This window comes from Pelophylax lessonae (assembly GCF_965119305.1).
Source record: "Pelophylax lessonae genome assembly, chromosome: 8".
NCBI lineage: Eukaryota > Metazoa > Chordata > Amphibia > Anura > Ranidae > Pelophylax > Pelophylax lessonae.
The window spans coordinates 175,977,933-176,000,896 of record NC_138775.1 but is presented as its reverse complement, the minus strand read 5'-3'; the positions used below and the strand labels follow the sequence as shown (position 1 = coordinate 176,000,896).

General features: G+C 38.0%; 1 protein-coding gene across 1 annotated transcript in view; it reads right to left on the bottom strand.

Moving 5' to 3' along the window:
* Window positions 1-22,964, bottom strand: part of COL11A1 (collagen type XI alpha 1 chain) — a 289,607-nt gene that overhangs the window by 67,372 nt on the left and 199,271 nt on the right. The window contains exons 30-35 of the mRNA XM_082266549.1: window positions 19,080-19,187; window positions 15,302-15,355; window positions 11,071-11,124; window positions 10,445-10,489; window positions 10,251-10,304; window positions 9,626-9,670 (exon numbers count right to left, since the gene is read on the bottom strand). Coding sequence (XP_082122675.1) covers window positions 9,626-9,670; window positions 10,251-10,304; window positions 10,445-10,489; window positions 11,071-11,124; window positions 15,302-15,355; window positions 19,080-19,187 — 360 coding nt within the window. The remainder of the gene's footprint in view (window positions 1-9,625; window positions 9,671-10,250; window positions 10,305-10,444; window positions 10,490-11,070; window positions 11,125-15,301; window positions 15,356-19,079; window positions 19,188-22,964) is intronic.

Genomic DNA, 22,964 nt, shown 5'->3' with positions numbered 1-22,964 from the left:
CCAAAGAACTGATTGTAAAAGTATTCACTTTGATATAGTTACTTGATTATTAAATCACAGAACCCTTAGCACCAACAAGCAAAAGTAAACCACAGGAAATTGTAAATGGGGTCAGAGACTGACCTTATAATAAAATAGTGAATTAATTTTTTATCATCATATCTCAGTATCTAAGCAATAAAAGTATGCTAAATGGATATGCATCCAATTTTAGCAAGAAAGAAAAAATGCAGAGGGAAAAAAAAAAATGCTTATTTGTCATTTATAGGCTTTATGAGGATTCCCATATACCTGCTTTTGTTCTCTAAATACTAAGGTAGGTCATGCCACGCAATTTTCATTAAACGTTTCTAAATTTAAAACTAAAATTTACTATATTAACGCTTACAATTTCAGTAATATCGTGTAGTGTACCAATTCTACATAGCCTGACATAGAAAGCTAATGCGGCCAACTACTGATAAGCAGCAATATATAAGGCTGGGTTCATACTAGCTGCAGTGCAGGTCACAGCAGGGGTCCGGTGTGTCCCTGTTCACCATTTCAGATGCGAATCAGGTCCAAATTTTTGCCTGAATTTGTAACCTGAAATGAAGCCAAAGACGCATAGAAGCATTATGCAATGCGCTTCACAGCCGCCCCATTGAGCCGGTCACACTTTCCTTTCATGCAAATTGGATGCAAGGAAACCTGCATCCAATTCGCATAAGTGTGAACCCAGCCTTACATTTTTGTGGGTTTAGCTCTACTATAGATGAAGTGTAAAGATATGCCCAATATACCACACAAACAAGCCTGATCTTATAATAAAAAACGTTAACCCCCCTTTCCCTAGGACATCCCTTTAGGCTTGCAGCACATTTTGATCACCAGAGATGAAACCCTTACATTTCAAATTTTTACTTATGTGTGGCCACATTTAAGTGCAAATTTCATTTAAAGAAAGCCCATTACATAAATATGAAATAAAATAGCAATGATAGGATTGAAGATATTGAATTTGAGAGTAGCAGTCAAGGATTAAACTTCCTGCTCCTGAATATCACTTCTTATTCTTGCGAACTGTAAATGGCAATCAATAATTTCTTTGAATGCAGATTGACCAATGTTCTTACATTGGTACTACAAACAATTTTAGACCATCCTTGCAGACCCAGCCTACCCACAGTTCTGGCCATGTCTTTGGAATCTCGTGGACATTATTATAACAACACAATTTCATTTTTCAATTTGTTAAAGCATTAGTTCAGCTTTCAGAAAAAAAAATTAAAAAGGTGATCTAACATTGAACGGCCTCCCCAACCCCTCCGGCCCTGCTGTACTTACCTCCATGGATTTTGAGCTATCAGTGCCCACGCAGCTGGTTGAGCGATCTGGGGATTTAAAATACCTGCTCGCCTCCTTCTTCTCTGGGCAGATGATGGATGTGGACAAATCAGAGCAATTCTGAATGGTCAGTGTCACGACAGATCATCACTCTGATCCATCCCAAAAGGGCTGCACAGAGAGAAGAGAGAAGACCAACTGTGTGGGCACTGACAGCTTACCATTCACAGAGGTAAGATCAGCCAAGACAGGGGGAGTGTGGGGGTACAGTGTTCGTTCACCTTAATATTTTTTCTGCATAGGCAAATTAACCCTTTAAATTCACCGACACCATAAACCATACCAATATGCCTTTTTTGTGGAGAATAATAAAAATGATTTGGGTTGATTTACAAAAGGCAGGCAATTAGATTGTTCACTTTGTAAGGGAAAGTGCACTTTGAAAGGAAATTTCCTCCACAGTTTAGTGACTTCCATCATCCAATCATTTCCCAGCAAAAATCCTCCTTTTCCTTGCATGTGGCTGAGTATTCTTTGCAAAGGGAAATGTCATCAAATTCACTAAGCTCTGGGGCACAGTCCCTTGAAAAGTCAACAGCCTATTTGACTTTGGTAAATCAACCCCATTGAATCCATAATACTGGGATGTATGAATGATGTGATTTGCTTGTCAACAAGCAAATGCAAAAGAATCAGCTGTTCACCTGAAAAGTTGCAAACATGTATAATTCACCCAATATGCTGAGTCTACAAGGCAAAACCTAAATGCCTACCCGCAGCTTTAACCACTTGCGGACCGCCTGCCGCAGTTTTACTGGCTGGCTGGCTCAGCTGTAGCCCTATGTCAGTCGCGCGCGTGGGGCTGGGGGGGCAGCGGGGATGCCGATCCACGGGACTGGTGGCTATGATTGCCGTTGAGCATCCGCGATCGCTCCCCGCTTGTAAACACAGCTGACTGTTCTTCTCTCTGAAATGATCACAGAGCACTTGTGATCCTTGTATAAACAATCACAGGTCTCTGTGGTCATTTCACAAGCCCATCCCCCATACAGTTTGGAAAACACTCTCCTAGACTCACACTTAACCCTTTGATCACCACTGTGTTAACCCCTTCCCTGCCAATGTCATTATTACAGTAACGGTGCATATTTGTAGCACTGATTACTGTAGTAATGTCACTGATCCCCCCAAAAGTGTCAAAAATGTCAGTTAGGGGTCAAATCTGTCCACCACAATGTCACAGTCAAACTAAAAATCGCAGATCACCGCCATTACTAGTAAAAAATAAATAAAAATAACAAATCAGTCCCCTAGTTTGTAGACGCGATAACTTTTGTGCAAACCAATCAAAAAATTCTTAGTGCGATTTTTTTTTTACCAAAAATATGTAGCAGAATACAAATTGGCCTAAAACTATGACATTTTTTTTTTTAATCTTATAAAGCAGAATGTTATTTATTTATTTATTTTTTACTCCAGAATTGTCGATTTTTTTGTTTTTAGGGCAAAAAATAAAAATCGCAGAGGTGATAAAATACCACCAAAAGAAAGCTCTATTTGTGGGAAAAAAAGAACATAAATTTTAATTCGGCACAGTGTCGCCCGACCGCGTAATTTTCCGTTAAAGTAACGCAGTGCCGAATTACAAAAATGGCCTGGTCATTAAGGGGGAAAATCCTTCCGGTCCAGAACTGGTTAATGTACTGCACTCACAAGCACAAAATCAGGCTGAAATAATTCAAGACACTTATGTTAAATATCTGTATCTTGGTATGTCACTTCTGACACTGAAGCAAAGCATAAAAGAAAAGAAAGCAAGGACTTTGGTGCCTTTTATGTTTACATACGATATCACATAAAAAATAAGGGAGATTTACACTGCATGTATAGATCACACCATTTCAGGCTGCCATGCTGTGTTAACACTAAAGTCCTGCAGGGAGCTGTAGCTTCACAGTGTGTCATTGAACAATATGCAGATAATTACAACATTCTGCATTATTATATAGATCGTCTGTTGTGAATTTTCAGATAATTTTTTCAGAAATATAGAAGACTACATTGCTTTGCAAAACAGAGTCTCAATGTGGGAGAAGAATCAGCAGCAAGACACAAGCACTGTAACTCCTTCATGTCCAGCGCTGTCTTAGCCTAAAGTGAAAGCAATTTCAACACTTATGTCAAAAATATATTGGGGTTGTTTTACAAAAACTGGAGAGTGCAAGATCTGGTGCAACTGTGCATGGTAGCCAATCAGCGTCTAACTTCAGCTTGTTCAATTAAAGTGGATGTAAACCCTCACATATACCCGGTGAAGTGAACAGTCTCAGATGATACAGAGAGATGAGAAAAATCTACCTACATAAGTTGTATTATGCATATCTGCTGTCTTAAGCTTTCTACACTGTTTAGAAAGTGAACATCGTGTTAGAATTTTTTCTTTTTGTTCCAGCACTGGGTGTGGAGTCTTGGCATACACTGTGTGACATCTGATTAGAAGAAAAGCACCCCCCCCCCCCACTTCCACATAGGCAGAGGAAAGAAGAAACATGCAAAGCTGTGCTATGAATAGACCTGCTCTCTGCTAGTCTATCTCTGTGCACCCACCCCAACACAATTTCCCAGCTCCTTTTATCTTCTGTGTCAGAGAACTTGTCAGAAGTCATCATGTTGATAACAGAAGAACACAGGAGCAGAAAGACACGGGACTTAGGACTTTGGAGAAAGATAAGTAAACACTACAGATATATGTGTCCAGGTCAAACTTCATGAATGGGGTTTAAATCCATTTTAAGCTTTGGCAAAAAAAAATGAAAGCTGATTGTTTTTTATTCAGAGCTGCACCAGATTTTGCACTCTCCAGTTTATGTAAATCAACATCATTGTCTACACACTAAAATAAGCTGTTATATATAAGGCTTCAAAGTTAATACCTGCTGCAACACCAGGGAGGTATCTAGAGATACTAGAAGGGATGTGGTATGTTTTTAATAAAGGAGTAACCAGGGATTTATCTTAGAGTCCACCAAAGAAGGAGGCTTGCAAGTTGTGAAATTTACTTTGAAAAGGCTGGAGAGGAGGTTATTTTCAGCCTTCTTAAAGTGCTTAAAGTGATATTAGGCCCTCTGTTGTAAAAATTTCAGCTGCTGATTTAAACACTTACTGAGTATGCTGCTTCCTCATCTTTTAATCCTTGCCTATGTTCCAGTTTAAGCTAGCGCCATGATGACTGCCCCAGGTTTCTTGTTTCAGGGTGGCTCCTTTTCTCTTGCAACATCCCATGAAGCCACCCTTTTATGCAATTAGTTTGTCTCCCTACACTGCGTAAGCCAATAGAAAAACACAGCAGTGTAGCTTATGAAAAGGCACTCCTCTGCTCATCCCTACTCCTACATCCTACTAATTTCTCTATGCTAATAGACTGACTGGAGAGTGCACTGTCCCCTGTTAACCTTTTCCTGTGAAGAACAGAACAGTTCTGGTAAGCAGCCATGAATGAGCAGGTGCCAGCAGCATTGGAAGCTATTACCTGCAAGTGCTGGTTTTGGAAGTTTAAAGTGGTTGTAAGAGCAAATTTTTTTTTTTCTGTTTTATCTTTAAGTAGTTGTAAAGCCACTTTATCAAATACATACAATGCCCTCTGTTAGATAATGTTCTATGCTCCAGTGTATGTTCTTTGTAAAAAAAATATGCTGATTTCTACCTTATTTCATCACGCCACTCGGCACTCATGTGACTGCTCGCTGCTCTCCTTCTCTCCCGATCTGACAGCTACAGTGAGAGGGGCTGAGAATCCCCCACTGACATCAGTTGGGAGGAGAGCAGCGAGCAGTCACTATGACTGCGCTATGAAATCAAGTAGAAATTAGCATATTTTTTTTACAAAGAACATGCACTGAAGCATAGAATGTTTTCTAACAGAGGGGATTGTATGTACTTTACACAGTAATTTTAGCAGCTGGAGGGGTGGGCACTGTCACTAGCTGACAGGCAGGGGGGGAAAGGAGGAGAGAGCAGATGACGGAGGCATGTAAACTGACCACGGTGTCAGGGTTCAGAAGCCTGATCAGTTTATTTTCATGCATATGCAAATGTACTGTGCCTATACTGCATTAAAACACATCCAGCTGTCTGGGGTAAAGGAGCCCTAAATGGCACCTTCACAGAACATATGCATCCACTGCTAAAAGTGTATGGAAGAGGCAAAATCTTTAGGAACCTTTTTGGTCTCAAACAATAATAAGGGAAAGTAGACTATACACATTTCAGACTGGACGGGTTGATAATATAATGTGCACAAAACCACAATCTACAGTATGAAGCTTTGTACGCCCACATAAAGTAGGGATTATACAGCTCAAAGTTTTTTGTGTATGCATACTGAAGCACCCTTGCTACTTGCTCTATCTATGTTAGCAAAATATTTAGCTCCTTTAACCACTTGCGGACCAGCCGCCCTACTTTTACAGAGGTGGGTCGGCTCTGTCCCAGGAAACAACGTACCTGTACGTCGCTTCGCGGGACCGCTAGCAGGGGCGTGCGCGTGCACCCATTCGCCATGAGGGAAGCTGATCAGCGGGTCTGGCGGCCATGAATACAGCTGGGCACCCGGGATCGCTCCCTGTGGAGACAGAATGGCGGTCTGCTGTTGTAAACATGGCAGGCCGCTGTTCTGTCAGTTATGAAAACAGGGATTCTGTGTTCCTCTTATTTAGGGGACACAGGTCTCTGTGTTAATGCAGCAAGCCCATCCCCCCACAATTAGAAAGCAACCCCTAGGGACACATTTAACCCTTTGATCGCCCCTGGGTTAACCCCTTCCCTGCCAGTGTCATTAGTACAGTAACAATGCATATTTTTAGCAAGTGACAAAAATGTCAGTTAGGTGTCCAATCTGTCTGCCCCAATGTCACAGTCCCGCTGAAATTTGCTGATTGCCACCATTTTATTAGTAAAAAAAATAAAAATAAAAAATACATAAATATTTTCCCTAGTTTGTAGACGCAATAACTTTTGCGCAAACCAATCAATATTCATTTTTTGGGATTTTTTTTACCAAAAATATGCAGCAGAATACATATTGGCCTAAAATGATTAAAAAATGTGATTTTTACATTTTTTTTTTATTGGGAATGTTATATAGCAGAAAGTAAAACTCTTTTTTTGTTTATAGCGAAAAAAAAAAAATCGCTCTGGTAATCAAATACCACCAAAAGAAAGCTCTATTTGTGGGGAAAAGTACATAAATTTTATTAGGGTACAGTGCCGCACGATTGCACAATTGTCAGGAAAAGTAACGCAGTGCTGTATCGCATAAATTGGTCAGATGTGACATAAAATTGTTACAAAACACTCTGGTCACAATAAATCTCTGAACATGGGTAAGTCTATAGCTATGCAACTAAACATTGCCATCACCAGTATAAGGGCCTGTTCCCACTAGAACGTGCTGTGGGAAACTTGTGTTCTGTACGCATTTCCCACACCATGTTCAAAATGCACTGGGTGTGCAATCTGCTGTGGGTGTCAATATAATCCTAGCAACACCCCAAATGCTCATCTCAAACACAGTGCATTTGCCTGTACCAGATTTGAGTCTTTATAGGTAGAGAATGCGTTACTTTTGGTGCCACACATTGCAATTTCCTCCCACTTAAACTAATAGGCAGAAAATCGCATTACACTGAGTTGCACACCTAGGAATTCCTGCACGTTCCTGTGCAACTCAGGTGTTAATCGGTCCTTAAAGTTGGCATTTAGTATGTTGGCAATTATTTTTTTTTAAAAGATAGGGATTTCGCCCCATGACACTGTAAACCCAAAGGATGTGATACTGTATGGGATGTTAATACTATCACAATATGCTTAAAACATTTTCCCAGACAGATAGTGCTATAGTAATTTACTTTGTGATATCATTTTGTAAGGTTTATTGCTTTTCTGCCTTGTTTATGTTTGACCTAACTTTTATTCTGTTGTATTTATTCACTGTACATTGCTTTGTCTACATGTAGTAAACTACTACTTTATAGATTTATCCTGCTCATAGCTATCTTGTCTTTCAAACTATTCATATCTTCTTAAGAAACAGCTAATACAGCACATGCACATCCAGTCACTACTTTTACAGGTTGTGCCTTGGACATACAGCTTTAACTGAATGGGTCAGAAAACTCTATGAAGTCTATTTATAAAACATTATTTGCATGAATGGCACACACTCATAGTTCCCAACTGTCCCTGATTTCGATGGGCAAAGTCCCTCTGTGCCTCTTTCCTTCTCAATTGCCCCTCAGTTTGGTCTGATCTTCTATATAGTTGTATATAAAATGCACTGTTTATCTTTCAAAAAGTGTTTCCCAGTGCTAAACCTTTCATCCAAACTCTAAATTGCTTGATTTGTAAATTTCAAACGCCAATATAAAGGAATGGTAGTGGTAAAAAAGCACTTGTGGGTTTAACTAAAACTTTTTTCTAGAATTCTCCTAAGGGGGTGTGGCAGGGGGGGGGTGTCCTAAACCTACATACTTTTGTAAATGGGTGTTCTTCTTTCCCATCTCAAAAAGTTGGAAAGGAATGTATACTTTCTAGCATGCTGCACACATTCAGGCCTAAAAGTGGTTGTAAAGTCTCCTTTTTTTCTATTAAAATAATAAACATGTTATACTTACCTCCTCTGTGCAGTTGGTTTTGCACAGAGCAGCCCAGATACTCCTCTTCTCGAGTCACTGCCTGGAGCTCCTGGTCTCTCCCTCCTGTTGAGTGCCCCCCACAGCAAACAGATTGCTATGGGGGCACCCGAGCCGAGCTGCAGCTCCGTGTGTCCATGATTGGCTGTGTTTGTTTGAAAGCAGTGGGGGCTAATAGTAACACTGCTGTGTCTCAGCCAATCAGGAGAGTCCTGGATGGCTGAGGCACTTTTGGGCATCGCTGGATAGAGAGGGTGCTCAGGTAAGTATTAAGGGCTGGGGAGGGGGGGGGCTGCTGCACAAAGAAGGCTTTTTATCCTAATGCATAGAATGCATTAAAGCAGAGTTCCACCCAAAAGTGGAAGTTCCGCTTATCTGCTCCCCCTCCCTCCGATGCCACATTTGGCCCCTTTCAGGGGGTAGGGAGGGAACGGTTACCCTTTTTGACAGGTACCCATCCCCACTTCCTTAAGAATCTGCCGCGGTGAGGTCCCTTGGAAATTCAGCTCCCCTCCTCCTTCTTCTGCCACCGGGCCAGTTAGATAGTGCAGAGCACTTCCCACATGCGCAGTAGGCCAGTAAGGTTTCCCTTACCACGAATGGCGGCAGCAGCTGATCCAAAGATTGGCTGGGGTGCTGACATCACGGGATCCCTGGACAGGTAAGTGTCTTAATATTAAAGGTCAGCAGCTACAGTATTTGTAGCTGCTGACTTTTGATTTTTTTTTTTTTGGGGGGGGGGGGCAGAACTCCACTTTAAGATAAAAAAACTTCTGACTTTGCAACCCCTTTAATTTCTCTTTTAGAGTAATCTCTAGAATCGTCAACTCCATCTAGTGGTCACAGTGCTGCATAGTATTCTGAAATACCTCAATGAGGAAATATGCCACATTTTGGACCCTAGATGGAGCATTACTTTATAAAATAAATTAGACCCCTTTGTTTCAGGTATAGAACCTTACTTGACACGTCACAGCCAGAATGTAATCTGTCAGGTAGACATGTGAATGAATATATATATATATATTTATGACATTCCATGAAATGTATGTGCCTGGTATATTTGTCCACTTCATTTAGAGGTACCTGTCTAAAAAGTGTGGTAACAAGAAAATTAGTTTCAGCAACCGCAACCAATGAAAATATTTTTTATTTGTTTGTTTTCTTTTGCATTTTCAAGCTGTTGCCTATTGAAATGACAGTTGGAAGCTGATTGTTTGCTATTGTTAGCAAAACATATTCTTGCCACTGCACTTTTCAGACATTAGCCTTTTGTGTTTAGTTGAACATTTGTATACCTTAATAAAAGCATCTTGTAAGACTTTGATATATTGACAATCCTATGATCCTTTTGCCACAAATAAGATATCATAATTTCCAGCACCCATAGAAATATAAATAAATGCACTACGAATGGAAGGAAACAGCTCCACCAAATGTATACAAAGATTTGTGCAGGAACGGGTTACTGTACCTTCAGCTAACAATATACTAAGGGAATATAGGTTGAAGAACAGAGATTTAAGATGAGAAAATTGTAAAAGCTCTTCAAATAACAGTGTTGACAAAAGAAATAGCAGAGTTGAATACAATCATCACCCATCACTTACTCTTTCACCAGGTGGGCCAGGAGGACCATCATTTCCTGCTGTGCCCTGTACACATGAGAGAAAACAGTGTGCTGTTCAGTAAACATGTAACAGAGTTAAAGATATACAGTGTATAATATACTGGCTTGTGGGTATTTTCAGCCTATATTCTTTAATAATTTTAAGTAATTCAATATAAGCTAAAGAAAGGGTCTACACAAAACTGATTCTGTTTTTTACAGAAGATGAAGGATTAAATAAACAAACCACATATTTCTGGCTAAGACAATGGTAAGATCTCTGCACAAGTTCATAAGACTATGAAAACAGTTAGGAGGGGATCCCACTTTCTTTGTTCTATTTTATTCAATATTAAAAAAATTGAAAGAAATCAAAGAGTAGTAAAACTCCAAGGTCAGATCTGGGACAGGATGATCTAGCTGCTGGAATTCCTAACATGTATGAGAAGACAGTATGTGTAACTCTCACCCACTATATTTTTTTTAACATTTGAATAGGCAATTTTTGGTAATATTTTATATGATCCAATATAGTTTGCTTGATGTATTATAAAAATAAAACATGATATGATATGTTACTGGCCTGAAGCCACTCTGAGGAGAATAATAAAAAACATGATAATTACCTTAGGACCTGGTTTTCCAGTAGGACCCCTTGGACCTCTAGCGCCCCGTGGACCCTGTGTGAGAAAATAAGTGAAGTCCATGAGTCTTCATATTTACATTATAAAACTATTGGTGTGGTCATGTTTCAAATATTTGGGATGCAAGTCAATCAATCTAGTAGGCAGTTAGATTTGTAACCAAGAAGAACACTCACCGTTGGACCTCGTTGTCCCCTTGGACCTGGTTTTCCAGCAACACCCTAGTGGAGCAGAGATACATATCTACATTATTTAATAGTAATAATGTATACCCTAAGCAACCAATGAGCCTTATAAATGTCAGACATCTTCTGATCCAGACATAATCGTCTGTAGATCTCCAGATGTTATGGAAATATAAAATGTCCTGTCAAACATATGCACAAGAAATGGCCTTAGGCTATATCCTTAGATGGCTAAGTTCCTGCATGAAAATGTATTTTTGCATTTAATACATGATCAAAATTGTCGTATCAACAGTAATTGTCTGATAAGAGCAGACAGGAAGAAGAACATGTTACATGATCCAAATATTGCCTGCATGCCACTTTTAAGATGCAAATTTCTTGTATGTCATTTCAACTTTAACATTTTTTGCAAGCTCTTGTCAGAGGCATATCAAAACTTGTCAAAAAATATGAACTAGTCCATAGTTTTTCCAGTCTAAATTTTTCATAGGCATGTATGACCTTGTACTGCAGCTAAAGTATATCAAGAAAAATACAAATGTCTAGTAATTTTTTTTTTCTTTGTGAACAGCGCCATAATATTTTTATAAATATATATTTATAATATAGCATACCCGAGCTCCCTTTTCACCATTGGCTCCTGCAAATCCTGGAAATCCTGTTGAACCCTAGTGAGAGGTTACAAAGAAAATGTTTATTATATTTTTTTCCTCACAAACTTTATAACTACATACATTACCATAGAACACCTGTAAGGCTTAAAAGAAGAAAAAAAAAAGTTTTAACACTAAAAGAACGCAGTGGATTATTCCATCTCCATCTCCTATAATATAATTGTACATGAAATTACAACACATAAACAAATTTATTGCTAAGGTAAGAATTGATCATGTTTCCCACCACCTGCTTTTCACAGAGTTACTGCAAGAATTGTCCTAAAACAGAAACAGCCCTATAGTTCTTGCCTTTCTGAAAAGCGCCACCAAAAATGATATCATTACGTACAAATGATGTGGCCTGCACATTAAAATTCATTTCTTACCAGAAGTGTTCAGATCCGGAAAGCATAGAAAAGATTAGAATATTTCATGAAACCAGCTGCAAGTCAGCACAGTCAATTAAGGTTTCATCCTCACTGTCTCTGCTCACTTAATGATGCTCAGAAACTCAATAAGACAAAGAGAACCTTTTAATTCTAAAGCCAAATAAAGCTCTTTAAACCGTATGTTAACAGGACTGTATTCAATTAAATTGGCTAAAATGACCATTAAGAGACTTTAGTGGTTTCATTTTTTTGACTGTATGCAAATGATAGTTCACTTGTGGTTTCCCTGATCTATATTCTTTTTTATGTTAATAATGGAGGTAATTTGAAATCTCAGCAGAGAAAAAGAGGATAACCAAAATTCACCATGCCATCCACTTTTAGGACTAGCATGCATGTAATAAGGATAGGAGCAATGTGTATTTACTAATACAAACCATAAAATCATATTACATTATTTTTGTAGTTCCAACCTGAATAGCTGACATTGGATACTTCACACAACTGCTCTTTCCCTACATTATTTAATATTCTCAGTTGCATTCAGTTAAAGTGGAACTTTAATCAGAAAATGAAGTCCTGCTAGATCACTTCACGCTGGTCCTTTTGCAGGTATTGCCATGTAAAACATGAAAAATAAGTCCCTATACAGTTTAAAATCCAGTAATACATTGTATCACCCTGCTCTGCCCATGCTCAGTTTCTTTCGTTTTTTTTTTTTTAGGCACTGTGCCAAAAATGTAGAGGCTGATCTGCTGACAGCTTTAAAGTGGAACTAAATCCTCCTATCCTTTACAGCAGTGATCCTCAAACTATGGCCCTCCAGCTGTGGCAGAACTACACGTCCCATGAGGCATTGTAGACATTCACAGACATGACTGGGAATGATGGGAATTGTAGTTCCTGAACAACTGGAGGGCTATAGTTTGAATACCCCTTCTTTACAGCCAAGGAAGCTGCCATCTTAGCTTCTGATGGATCTGCAACTGCCATGTGATCAATTATAACACCAGCCATTTGATGGTTTGACAGTTTAGTTTAGAAACAAACAAATGTGACAGTTAGCATTCCCAGCATGCTGGGAATGTAACTGTTTTTTTTTTAAAACCGTTAAATCAATTGGTTTAGTTCAGTTTTAAGATTTACTTTCAGGGGCTCTGAGCTTCAATAATATTGCAGCCTCCAGCAAAAATAAACAGTTACAATGCTGGGGACAATTTACAGCATACACTTATTTGGGTTGTATAATTATTAATGTGGAATGTATGTTCCTTGCTAAAGAACAATATTTTTTGTCAAGTTGTTACGAATAAAGTTCCACTTTATATAGTGCAAACAGTAAAAGCAAAGAGCAGTACTTATCTACTTTGATTGGTAAAAAAAATCCTGATATGTGATTCTGGGGTACTGTACTTTTTTTGCAATGGGGACCCAAGCAGAACTAAAAAACATTTTAATGAGCTCAGAACGATCTCAGAAGCATCTCAAATTAATCACCATGCAAGTGGAATACACCAAAATGCACATTGCTATTTTCCATTGACATAGGGGTTGATTTACTAAAGGCAAAAAGACTGCAACAACATTTGTTTCAGAGATTAGTAAATAAGGGGAAGCTCTGCAGACTTCCATCATCCAATCGTGTGCATACAAAAATGCTGTTTCATTATTTCCCTTGCATGTGATTGGGTGTTTTTTGTTCACTTAATTTACTAAGCTCTGGAGAAAAGGCTATTGCAGAGCACAACTGCACTTCCAAAGTGCACAGCCTATTAGCCATTAGTAAATCAACCCCTAAAGGACATTCAGTAAGAGATTACATCAATTTTAGGAGAGTTCTTTGCTAATCTGTCCCTCTGCACTTTATCAGCAATACTTTTTATTAATTCCCTATGACGTCCAAGTACATTGTCAATATAGCTGTTTTGAACCATGCTTTTTTTATAGTGAGGGGCTGGCCAATAACAAAGCACTTAGCTATTCTAAGCCACCTTGCCAGTTCAGAAGTTCAGAGGACAGGGAATGCATTATTGGTGGGTGGTTGCTATAGTGGCAAAGGACTGCATTAGTTCACTGTGTTTGTGAACTGTGAATAAGTTGGGTTCACCAAAAACCCAACCTTGACCTGGTCCCAAAGCTCAACCCTATTTATAAATAACAGAGTCTGGTTAACATGTCCTTTCTTTGACTGGCATGTCATATACTATAGAAGAATAATAGTAATAATAATAATAATAATAATAATATATTAGAAAAAAAATAATAATTAAACATTCATGACCTAGGAAACGTGATCATTTGCTTAAGATAATCAGGCTAATGAGAGATATGTTTTGACACCAACCTCACTGTCCAATGTATAACTTTGACCTTCTCTTACTTTATCAGCAGTAGGCAGTAAACCAAACACTTTCCCTTCTAAATATTATGTGTGTAATAAGTGTAATGATTAGTGATAAGTGAACATAATCACAAATCACGTGAATCCTCTAACTGACAATTTCTTTATTCGGAGTATATGCATATAATTTTATCCAGTCCAAGGACAATCAAACCATTAATACATTTTGATCGATGATGTGTTTCAGAAATCTGCCGGTCAATAAGCAGGTAATCAGAAATTGCCAAATTAGTGATGGTCAATCTGTGACCATTCATCACAGCAATTACCATTGCCCAAGGTACTCAGTCAGGAATTTTAGCTCCCTCCATATAAAGAATGTCTAAAACTTTCTGTTAAAATTCCTATAGTGTGAAACACTGCAATTTTTTTAATAATTTCTATTATAAGAAAAAAAAAAAAAAACAATGATAAATCATAACACTGTAATTATAGATGACATGTGAACAACTCCCAGCTGAGTACTGGACTTTCTCTGAAAAACCGAAATGGACATTGAAAATAGGAATGTATTTTATCCAACTCATTCCCCAATAACCGAAGCAGTAAATTAAACTTTGGGGACAAAGAGAAAACCGTCAGACTCGTGAGAAGAAAGTGCTTTGTTCTCATGTAAGAACATGATTGCAAAGCGGCAGAAAGGATTCAGTGTGTTGTTTTATGTAAAACAGAAGCATCTGGAGCAACCCTCCTGATGCACGGCACTGTTTGTTCAATAGCAAAATAGCAGAAAGACTTTGATCTCAGGATGTGGCAGAAAATCTCACTAGACTATTGAAGAACAAACACAGAATAGAAACCAATCGATGTGACAGTCTTGGTGAAAATGAGGCAGCTTTGGAGCAGGTCAGATGCTTGTACAAATACAGAAAGAACCAAATTGGCAAGGCTGTGACTTGGAGTCAGCTACAGAAATACAATAAATTTAAAACAATATATCTACCCCCTAAATACAGCTTTTGCAGAAATCCTGATTAAGAAGCCAATTTAAAACTGCTAACAACAAAACCCATGCGATAACTACCGCAACAGCCATGCAAAAACAATGGAATTCAACTTTGGCATTTTTGAGATGAGACATTCAATGATTATTACTAAAAAGATTTCAAAGACAACTAAGTGATTTTCAGATAATTGTACCTTAAGAAAGGAAATTACCAACACACACGGATTATCTAAATCTGTATGTACAATAGTATAATGATAATGTCCACAGAATAAAATTATGCAATATCCTTAATGTCTACCTAAAAAAATGGACAGATAAGTCTATATAAACACAGACGACTCTCTTCTAGTGAATAGCCATCCTTGCTCATGTGCAGATTTTTGAAGTGCACACATTTTAGACAATGGGTATGAGTAATTGGAAATTTAGGAAACATAAGTTCAGTCTTACCTTTGGACCCTGTCGGCCTGGGTATCCAGGCAAACCTGGAACACCAAGCTTACCCTAAAATGCAAATAAAAGAAGAAATGGTTAATGCAGCTAAAAGTTATGACAATCTTTTATTTTTTACTACGGCTCTGTTTTTTTTTCAGTAATGTACATTATGGGGTTGATTTACTAAACCTGGAGAGTGCAATCCAATTCCAGTTTGTTTTGTCAAAGCTTAATTGAACAAGCTGCAGTCAAAAGCCGATTGGCTACCATGTACAGCTGAACCTGATTTTGTACTTTTCAGTTTTAGTAAATCAACCCCTATTATGTTAAGTATTTTACTGAACAAACAACATGACCAAATACATTTTTATAAAATATGGTTTTAGTTGTATGTGTTGAGAATCATTAAAACAAAAACAGAAAAAAAAAAAAGCTTAACCACTTCCGGACCGCCTGACGCATATATACTGTGGCAGGATGGGCCGGCTGCACAAAATCACATACATGTACGTGATCGTGTGCATGAGATTTCGGTGGCGGACGCGCACCGTCAGAGCGCCGCTCCTGTTGTGATTGGACACAGTGGGAGCCAATCAGCGGGTTCAGCGGTATGACAGAACGGCGGCCTGCCTATGTAAACAAGGCAGACCACTGTTCTGTCAGGGAGGAAAAGAGAGATCTTGTATTTCAGCTAAGCTCAAACACAGATCTCTTTTTTCCTCTAGTACATCCATTCCCCCCCACAGTTATAAAGCACTCCCTAGGAGCACACTTAACCCCTTGCTTGCCCCTAGTGTTAACCCCTTCCCTGCCAGTGTTATTTATACAGTAACAGTGCATTTTTCTTTAACATTGATCACTGTATTGGTGCCACTGGTCCCAAAAAGTGTAATTTAACATCAGATTTGTCCGTCGTAATGTTGCAGTCTCAATAAAAATTGCTGATCGCCGCCATTACTAGTAAAAACAATAAAAAAATAAAAAGTCCATAAATGTATCCCATAGTTTGTAGACACTATAACTTTTGTGCAAACCAATCAATATACACTTGGGATTTTTTTTTTTTTTACCAAAAATATGTAGCAGAATACATATTGGCCTAAATTGATGAAAAAAATTGTTTTTTAAAATTGTTTTATTGGGAATGTTTTATAGCAGAAAGTAAAAAATATTGTTTGTTGTTTTTCAAAATTATCGGTCTTTTTTTGTTTATAGCGCAAAAAATAAAAAAGGCAGAAGTGATCAAATATCACTAAAAGAAAGCTCTGTTTATGGGAGAAAAAAAGACATAATTTATGTACAATTAATTATGTACAATCAATTATGTACAATTAATGTACAATTATTTGAGTACAGTGTTGCATGACTGCGCAATTGTAAGTTAAAAGCAACACAGTCTTGTATTGCAAAAAATGGCCTGGGGGGTAAAACCTTCTGGAGCTGAAGTAGTTAAAGGAGAAGTAAAGCCTAATAACTAAATTCTCCCCTGCAATCATTAATGTAAGCTGAGTTCATCCTTTTGTCTCAAAATGAAAAAATCCCAGTTTTTCTACCTTTATTTTTCAGTATTCAGTGCTGTCACATGACTTTAATCCCTCCTATTTCTGAGTCTAAGAGCAGTAAGTGGGTGTGGTTACTGAAAGCTAGTGACATCACTTCCAGGGCACTCCCTGTGTAGCCAGTGGGCATCTACAGAAGGGGAGGGGCTGATTATAGGTTCCGTTCCTGCCAAGTGTTCTCTTATCAATAAGGATGCATTGTACATCCTAATTAATGAGAAAATGGAGAAAAATTTCACACAGGACCCAGTGGGGCTGGGAGGTGCAGTGCACTTATACAGTATAGCTGTGCTAGGCTTTGAATGAAAACTACCATAGCAGAAGAGAGCTGGACACAGGGGGGGGGGGGGGAGACTGTCAGTGTAGCTGGAAGTGTTTTGGGGTCTCAGCTCACAGTCTACAATGATCATAGTACAGGCAGCCACACTAGTGCGACTTGTCATGTAACTTAGGACACACAAAGTCGCATGGCAAGTCACAATCCATTGATTTCAATGGCACCCGTTCCAATCTATGCAAATTTGAAAATCAGCATTTTTGAAAAGTTACCTGCGCTACTTTGATGCAACTTTGATTCAGAAAGTGTAAAGTTGGATCAAATTTTCATCAAAGTCACACTCTAAATTGCGTGACTTTGGGATCGCAATAGTGGAAACATAGACTAAGGCTCCGTTTCCACTAGTGTGACTTGTCATGTTACTTTGGACACACAAAGTTGCATGACAACTCACAGCCCATTGATTTCAATGGCACCCATTCCCATCTATGTGACTTTGAAAATCTGCAACTTTGAAAAGGTACCTGCACTACTTTGATGCGTCATTAAAGCTGCACTCAAAGTCAAACTCAAAAGTCGCACTCTAGCCTTGGGCTATGTTTCCACTAGTGTGACTCCAAAGTGGTGCGATTTAGAGTGTGACTTTGATGCAACTTTGAGTGCAGCTTTGATCCAACTTTACACTCTATGGATCAAAGTTGCATCAAAATAGTGCAGGCACCTTTTCAAAGTCGCTAATTTTCAAAGTCGCATAGATGAGAATGGGTGCCATTGAAATCAATGAGCTGTGACTTGTCATATGACTTTATGTGTCCAAAGTCGCACTAGTGGAAATTGAGCCTTGAACTCATTACTCACATGTAATGAGCAATAGCAATTGATCTGTATCCTTCTAACCTTTTAAAAATTATCCTTTGTACCTTATTTCTTTTAAATATGGCACCAGTCATGTGACATTTTTTCCCCAGCTTCCTCCACCGTTTACAGCAGCTGGGTGTGTGCCACACCACATACACAGTGCCCATCAGTGCTTATCACAGTGCCATCACAGCGCCATCAGAACTCATCACAATGCCATGCAAAAACAACAAGTGGTTCTACACTGTATTGTGATTTCTAACAAACAGTGTGTGTGTGTGTGGGTGTTATGTGCTGCTGGAACCATGAAGAGTGAGCATAACATACTTCCAATGCCCTCTCTCTCTCTCTCTCTCTCTCTCTCTCTCTCTCTCTCTCTCTCTCTCCCTCTCTCAGCTGCTAGCCTAAACAAGGCTATGAAGACAGAAGGAGATCATGTTCTGTGAAGGACAGGAGGGATGGGAGTGGGGCTGGGCAGATCTAGGCATGCCTGTCTAAGAAAGACTGACAACCTTTTCAGGAAGTGAAAGACAGCTTAGCAAATTCAGATAAAGGGAGATAGCGTTGTCGGTGAAGAACAGGAAGAAGCTGATTGTCTAGCTTAGATAAGACTTTCTAAGCTACACAATCAGCTAGCCAGAAAATGAATAATATCAAAGATAAAGATATTTAACATACTATTAATAGGAAAATGTTCATTTTTGACTGGCGTTACCCTTTAAAGTACACGCTTAAATTGCCAAAATTGAGGCACAGAACAGATATGTTTAGTCTTTTGTTCTATTAGGATTAAGGGTACATTTACTCTAGGTGATCATCTTGTAGCCCAAAAACCCAAACTGGTGGCAATCAGTACATTTATGGTCTCCCGAGCTGTTAGGAAAGATATTCATTGGACATGCAAAAAATATATTTTTAGGGATCCCAGGTGGCAGAGGAATGGGCATTTTAGAGAAAATTTCATTATTTGGTTTGGTTCGCCAACAGATAAGTGACAATTGTTTATTTTGTTAGCGCAAATGGGGGCTCGATAGTGCTATATATTTACTAGTAGACAGATATGAGCTTAAGTATGCGAGTTGTTCTAACAACTACTTACCTTTTCACCAGCTGGACCACCTGGGCCAATATCTCCATTTGGACCAGATCTTCCCTTTGGACCTTCAGGACCATCTTCTCCTCTCGGACCTAATGGACCAAATTCTCCCTATAATAGGCAGGTAAAGTAAAACATTGTCAATAATATACAGTATGCCACAATACATGTTCAAAAGTAAGTTAACTACAGCTTTTCATCAAACCAATGGACATTTTATAAAACGTCTTCAGTAGCAAACAATGAAAGACCAGGATAAAAATTTTGCCTAATATACAAGCCTAAATCTTAGCCAACCAAACTACTTTGGTTACTATTAAGATCTTATAAAGATTGATTATTATTTTAACATCTGCCTATATTTTAGGATAATTCATTTTATTTTAACTACTCTGATTTTTCTAATATATTCATGCCATCAGAATTATTGGGAATGGTTGTTTTAGTTTAGATTTCAATTTTTACTTTTTTGTGTTAATGTTGATTTTTCTGTTTGTAATGTTATCACTTGCAAAAAATAACAATGTAATTTGTGTACAAAGATGCTTGAAAAAATGACTGTTCTGGAGCTTATTGCAATTTTGCATCATGCTCTTTTGATTTTTTTTTCATCAATACAGTCAGAAATGACCCAAAAACGATTAGAAATTTGAGCGAACATTCCAAAATCACATTTTTCTAATTAAAAAGTCTACCCATGTACTGTCTGAGAAGTGCACAGCGTACACCCAGATCCTGCAGCTCTTCTGACATATATGACCAACCTACCAGATTACCATTTGGAGCATTTTAGTAAAGAGCGCACACAATAATGCAACGATACATTTATTATACTTTTACAACAATACATTATTATACAAACTTTATTTTTTTGTTTAATATAACGTTTTGGGAGGTTTTAGTACAAACCATGTTCAATGCTGAGCCTAACAATACAATCAGGAGTGATTTTTGTAGCAGGGAAAGGTTTAGGTGTTACGTTTTTTTTTTTTTCTTGCAAGAAGGCTTTTTAAATGGAAGTTGAATTTGGCATGAGCTCATTGTAGAAAACAATTCACAAAAGTATTAGGTCTGTAAAATGTTATAGAGATAGTCATAGTTTGAATATGGGTTGATTTAACCACAGTTCGAATTAATATCTTTTTAAACACTTGCTGCACTGGAAAACTATGTAAAATAGGTTCTTAATTGGATTGCCACTGTAATGCAAATGTGATGGAAATGCTCGACTTAGAAATGAATGAGAAATGTGTTTAAACTACACTAAACTGCAATTTGCTGTTTTCTGAGCCGTTCACAGAAAGTTGTATACATTGTATGCAATTTGAGTATCAGGAAGGGCCACAGTATACAAAAAAAGCAATGTGATTTCAGCACTGACTCAGTCACAATGCTATTCATTCTCATTTGTGCATTAAAATCTACAGCAAGTTAAAATGTTTCTAATAACCAATCAGGTTTACTTTCTGTTTCTTATTTTGTTTTTTTGTATTTCAAACAGTTGTAATATGTGGACATACATAATCTGTTTCACACTAGCTTTATAAAGAAACCAAAATACAAAATCTAGCCACTAAATAATGAACACCTAGGAAAATTCACACCTGTCCGTATACTATAATGGACAATTGTTTTGTGCATTGAAGCACATTAGGTCCCTCTATTCACTTGGAATAGGTAACTAATGAGCCTCAATACATGTAAAAACACACCTGCTGTATTTTAGCAGTGTACCACAATGCACAGTCCATAAACATCTGTGCATTGTAATGAGCTATAGTGCAGGTTGTTTTTTGCTTTTTCAAAATGAATGGCTATGTACATATACAATGCAATGCAGTGCATTGTTCTAACACATCTTAAATTGGCTCAATGTTTAACCTCCCTGGCGGTATGATTATGTCAGGAATTATGTACCAAAAGCGGTGCAATTTTTTTCATGGAAATTTGGCGTTATGTATTATAGGCCTACAATTCTTAGTAATTACTGACTTAAACCTGACCAAAACAAGACTCTAGTAGACATCCCAGATGTGATAAATTTGAAACACAAACGCATGAATTATAATCTAATCAATAATATAATTTTATTATATAATATATAATATATATAATAAAATTATATTATAGATTAGATTATAATTCATGCGTTATATATTTCATATATATATATATATGTGTGTGTGGTGTATATATATATATATATATATATATATATATGTGTGTGTGGTGTGTATATATATATATATATATATATATATATATATGTGTGTGTGTGTGTGTGTGTATATATATATATATATATATATATATATATATATATATGTATATAGGTATATATATATATATGTGTGTGGTGTGTGTATATATATATATATATATATATATATATATATATATATATATATACATATATATATATATATATATATATATATATATATATATATATATATATGTATATAGGTATATATGTATATATATATAATATAAATGTGTTATGTGTTTGTGTTTGGTGCAACGTTTGAATTTCCCTCCCAGTTCCGCTCCCATGCAGCATTGCTGCTGCAGGGAACGGAACTAGGAAGTCATCATACCGTAAGGTAAGGTAAGAGACAGCGCTGCGCGCTCTGCACATCTACCCCGAGCTTGACTCGGGGATACCGATCCTAGCCTAAAAAATCCACCCCGAGTCACATTCGGGGATACCGCCAGGGAAGTTAATAAAGTGTATGTAAATACAGTGCTTTTTTTCAGCAGGAACGTGGAGGAACGCAGTTCCGCCACCTCCATCACTGAATGTATGCAACGGCAAGGGGTGCTGGAAAGTCTATTGATACTGGCTGCTGGGGGATCTATTGTTGCTGTTTTGGATCTATTGTTGCAGGGGAGGTCTACCGTTGCTGATGGAGTCTGATGTTGCTGGGGGGTCAATTGTTGCGGAGAGTGATATACTTTTAAAGGAGGGGTCTGTTGTTGCTGGCTGCTGGGAGATATGTTGTTGGTAGGGTCTGATGTTGCTGAGAGCAATCTACCCTTTTCATTTTTTGTAATTTATGTAGTCAGTCTTGCCTTCCATTGTATGTTGATTGGTACATGTGGCACAGTTCAGAAATTGTGTATTTCTTATCACGCTTTTATGTACTTTGTTACTATTTAAATAAAGTCAATTGTTTTCCATCCTTTAATGCATCTTTTGACCATGTTTTCTGCCAGCAATATAGCTACTTATGCCGATGTCTATAGGGGACATATTTTGTATGCATTTTTTTAGCTATTTTGGTAAACACACACCAGTGATGGTCAAAAACAGATGACTAATCATTAGATTGGACTATAATATATTACTTTATATATATATATACTCTAGAGTAGAGGGAGGGGTCTGTTGTTGCTGGCTGCTGGGTGATCAGTTGTTGTTGATGGGGTCTGACGGGGCTTTTTTTCTTAGTGAATAGGTGCAGGAACTCCCCCTTTGTGAGTCAATTCTTGTCTCCGTCCCCTACCTATCTCTGACCACCATTTCTTGATTCCAACCCCCCCCCCCCCACGCCCCTTAGTACCATCCCTTTTAGAGAATACAGAGCCAAGTTTAATTTTGCGGTGCTAAGTATATTGTATGTAATGATTGTTGCAACAAAAGCAGTAAAATAGATCCCATGTAGCCAGCAGCAATAGACCCCCCCCCTACAACAATAGATCTACCCCAGCAACAATGGACCCCTGCAAGAAATTGCCACCCCAGCAAAAAACGACCTTTAGAAGCAACAACAGATCTCCCAGCAGCCAGCATCAATAGACCCCTCCCTCAAAAGCAGATCCTTTTCAGCAACAATTGACCCCCAGCAAACCAGCAACAATAGACCTCCCCAGAAACAATAGATCCCC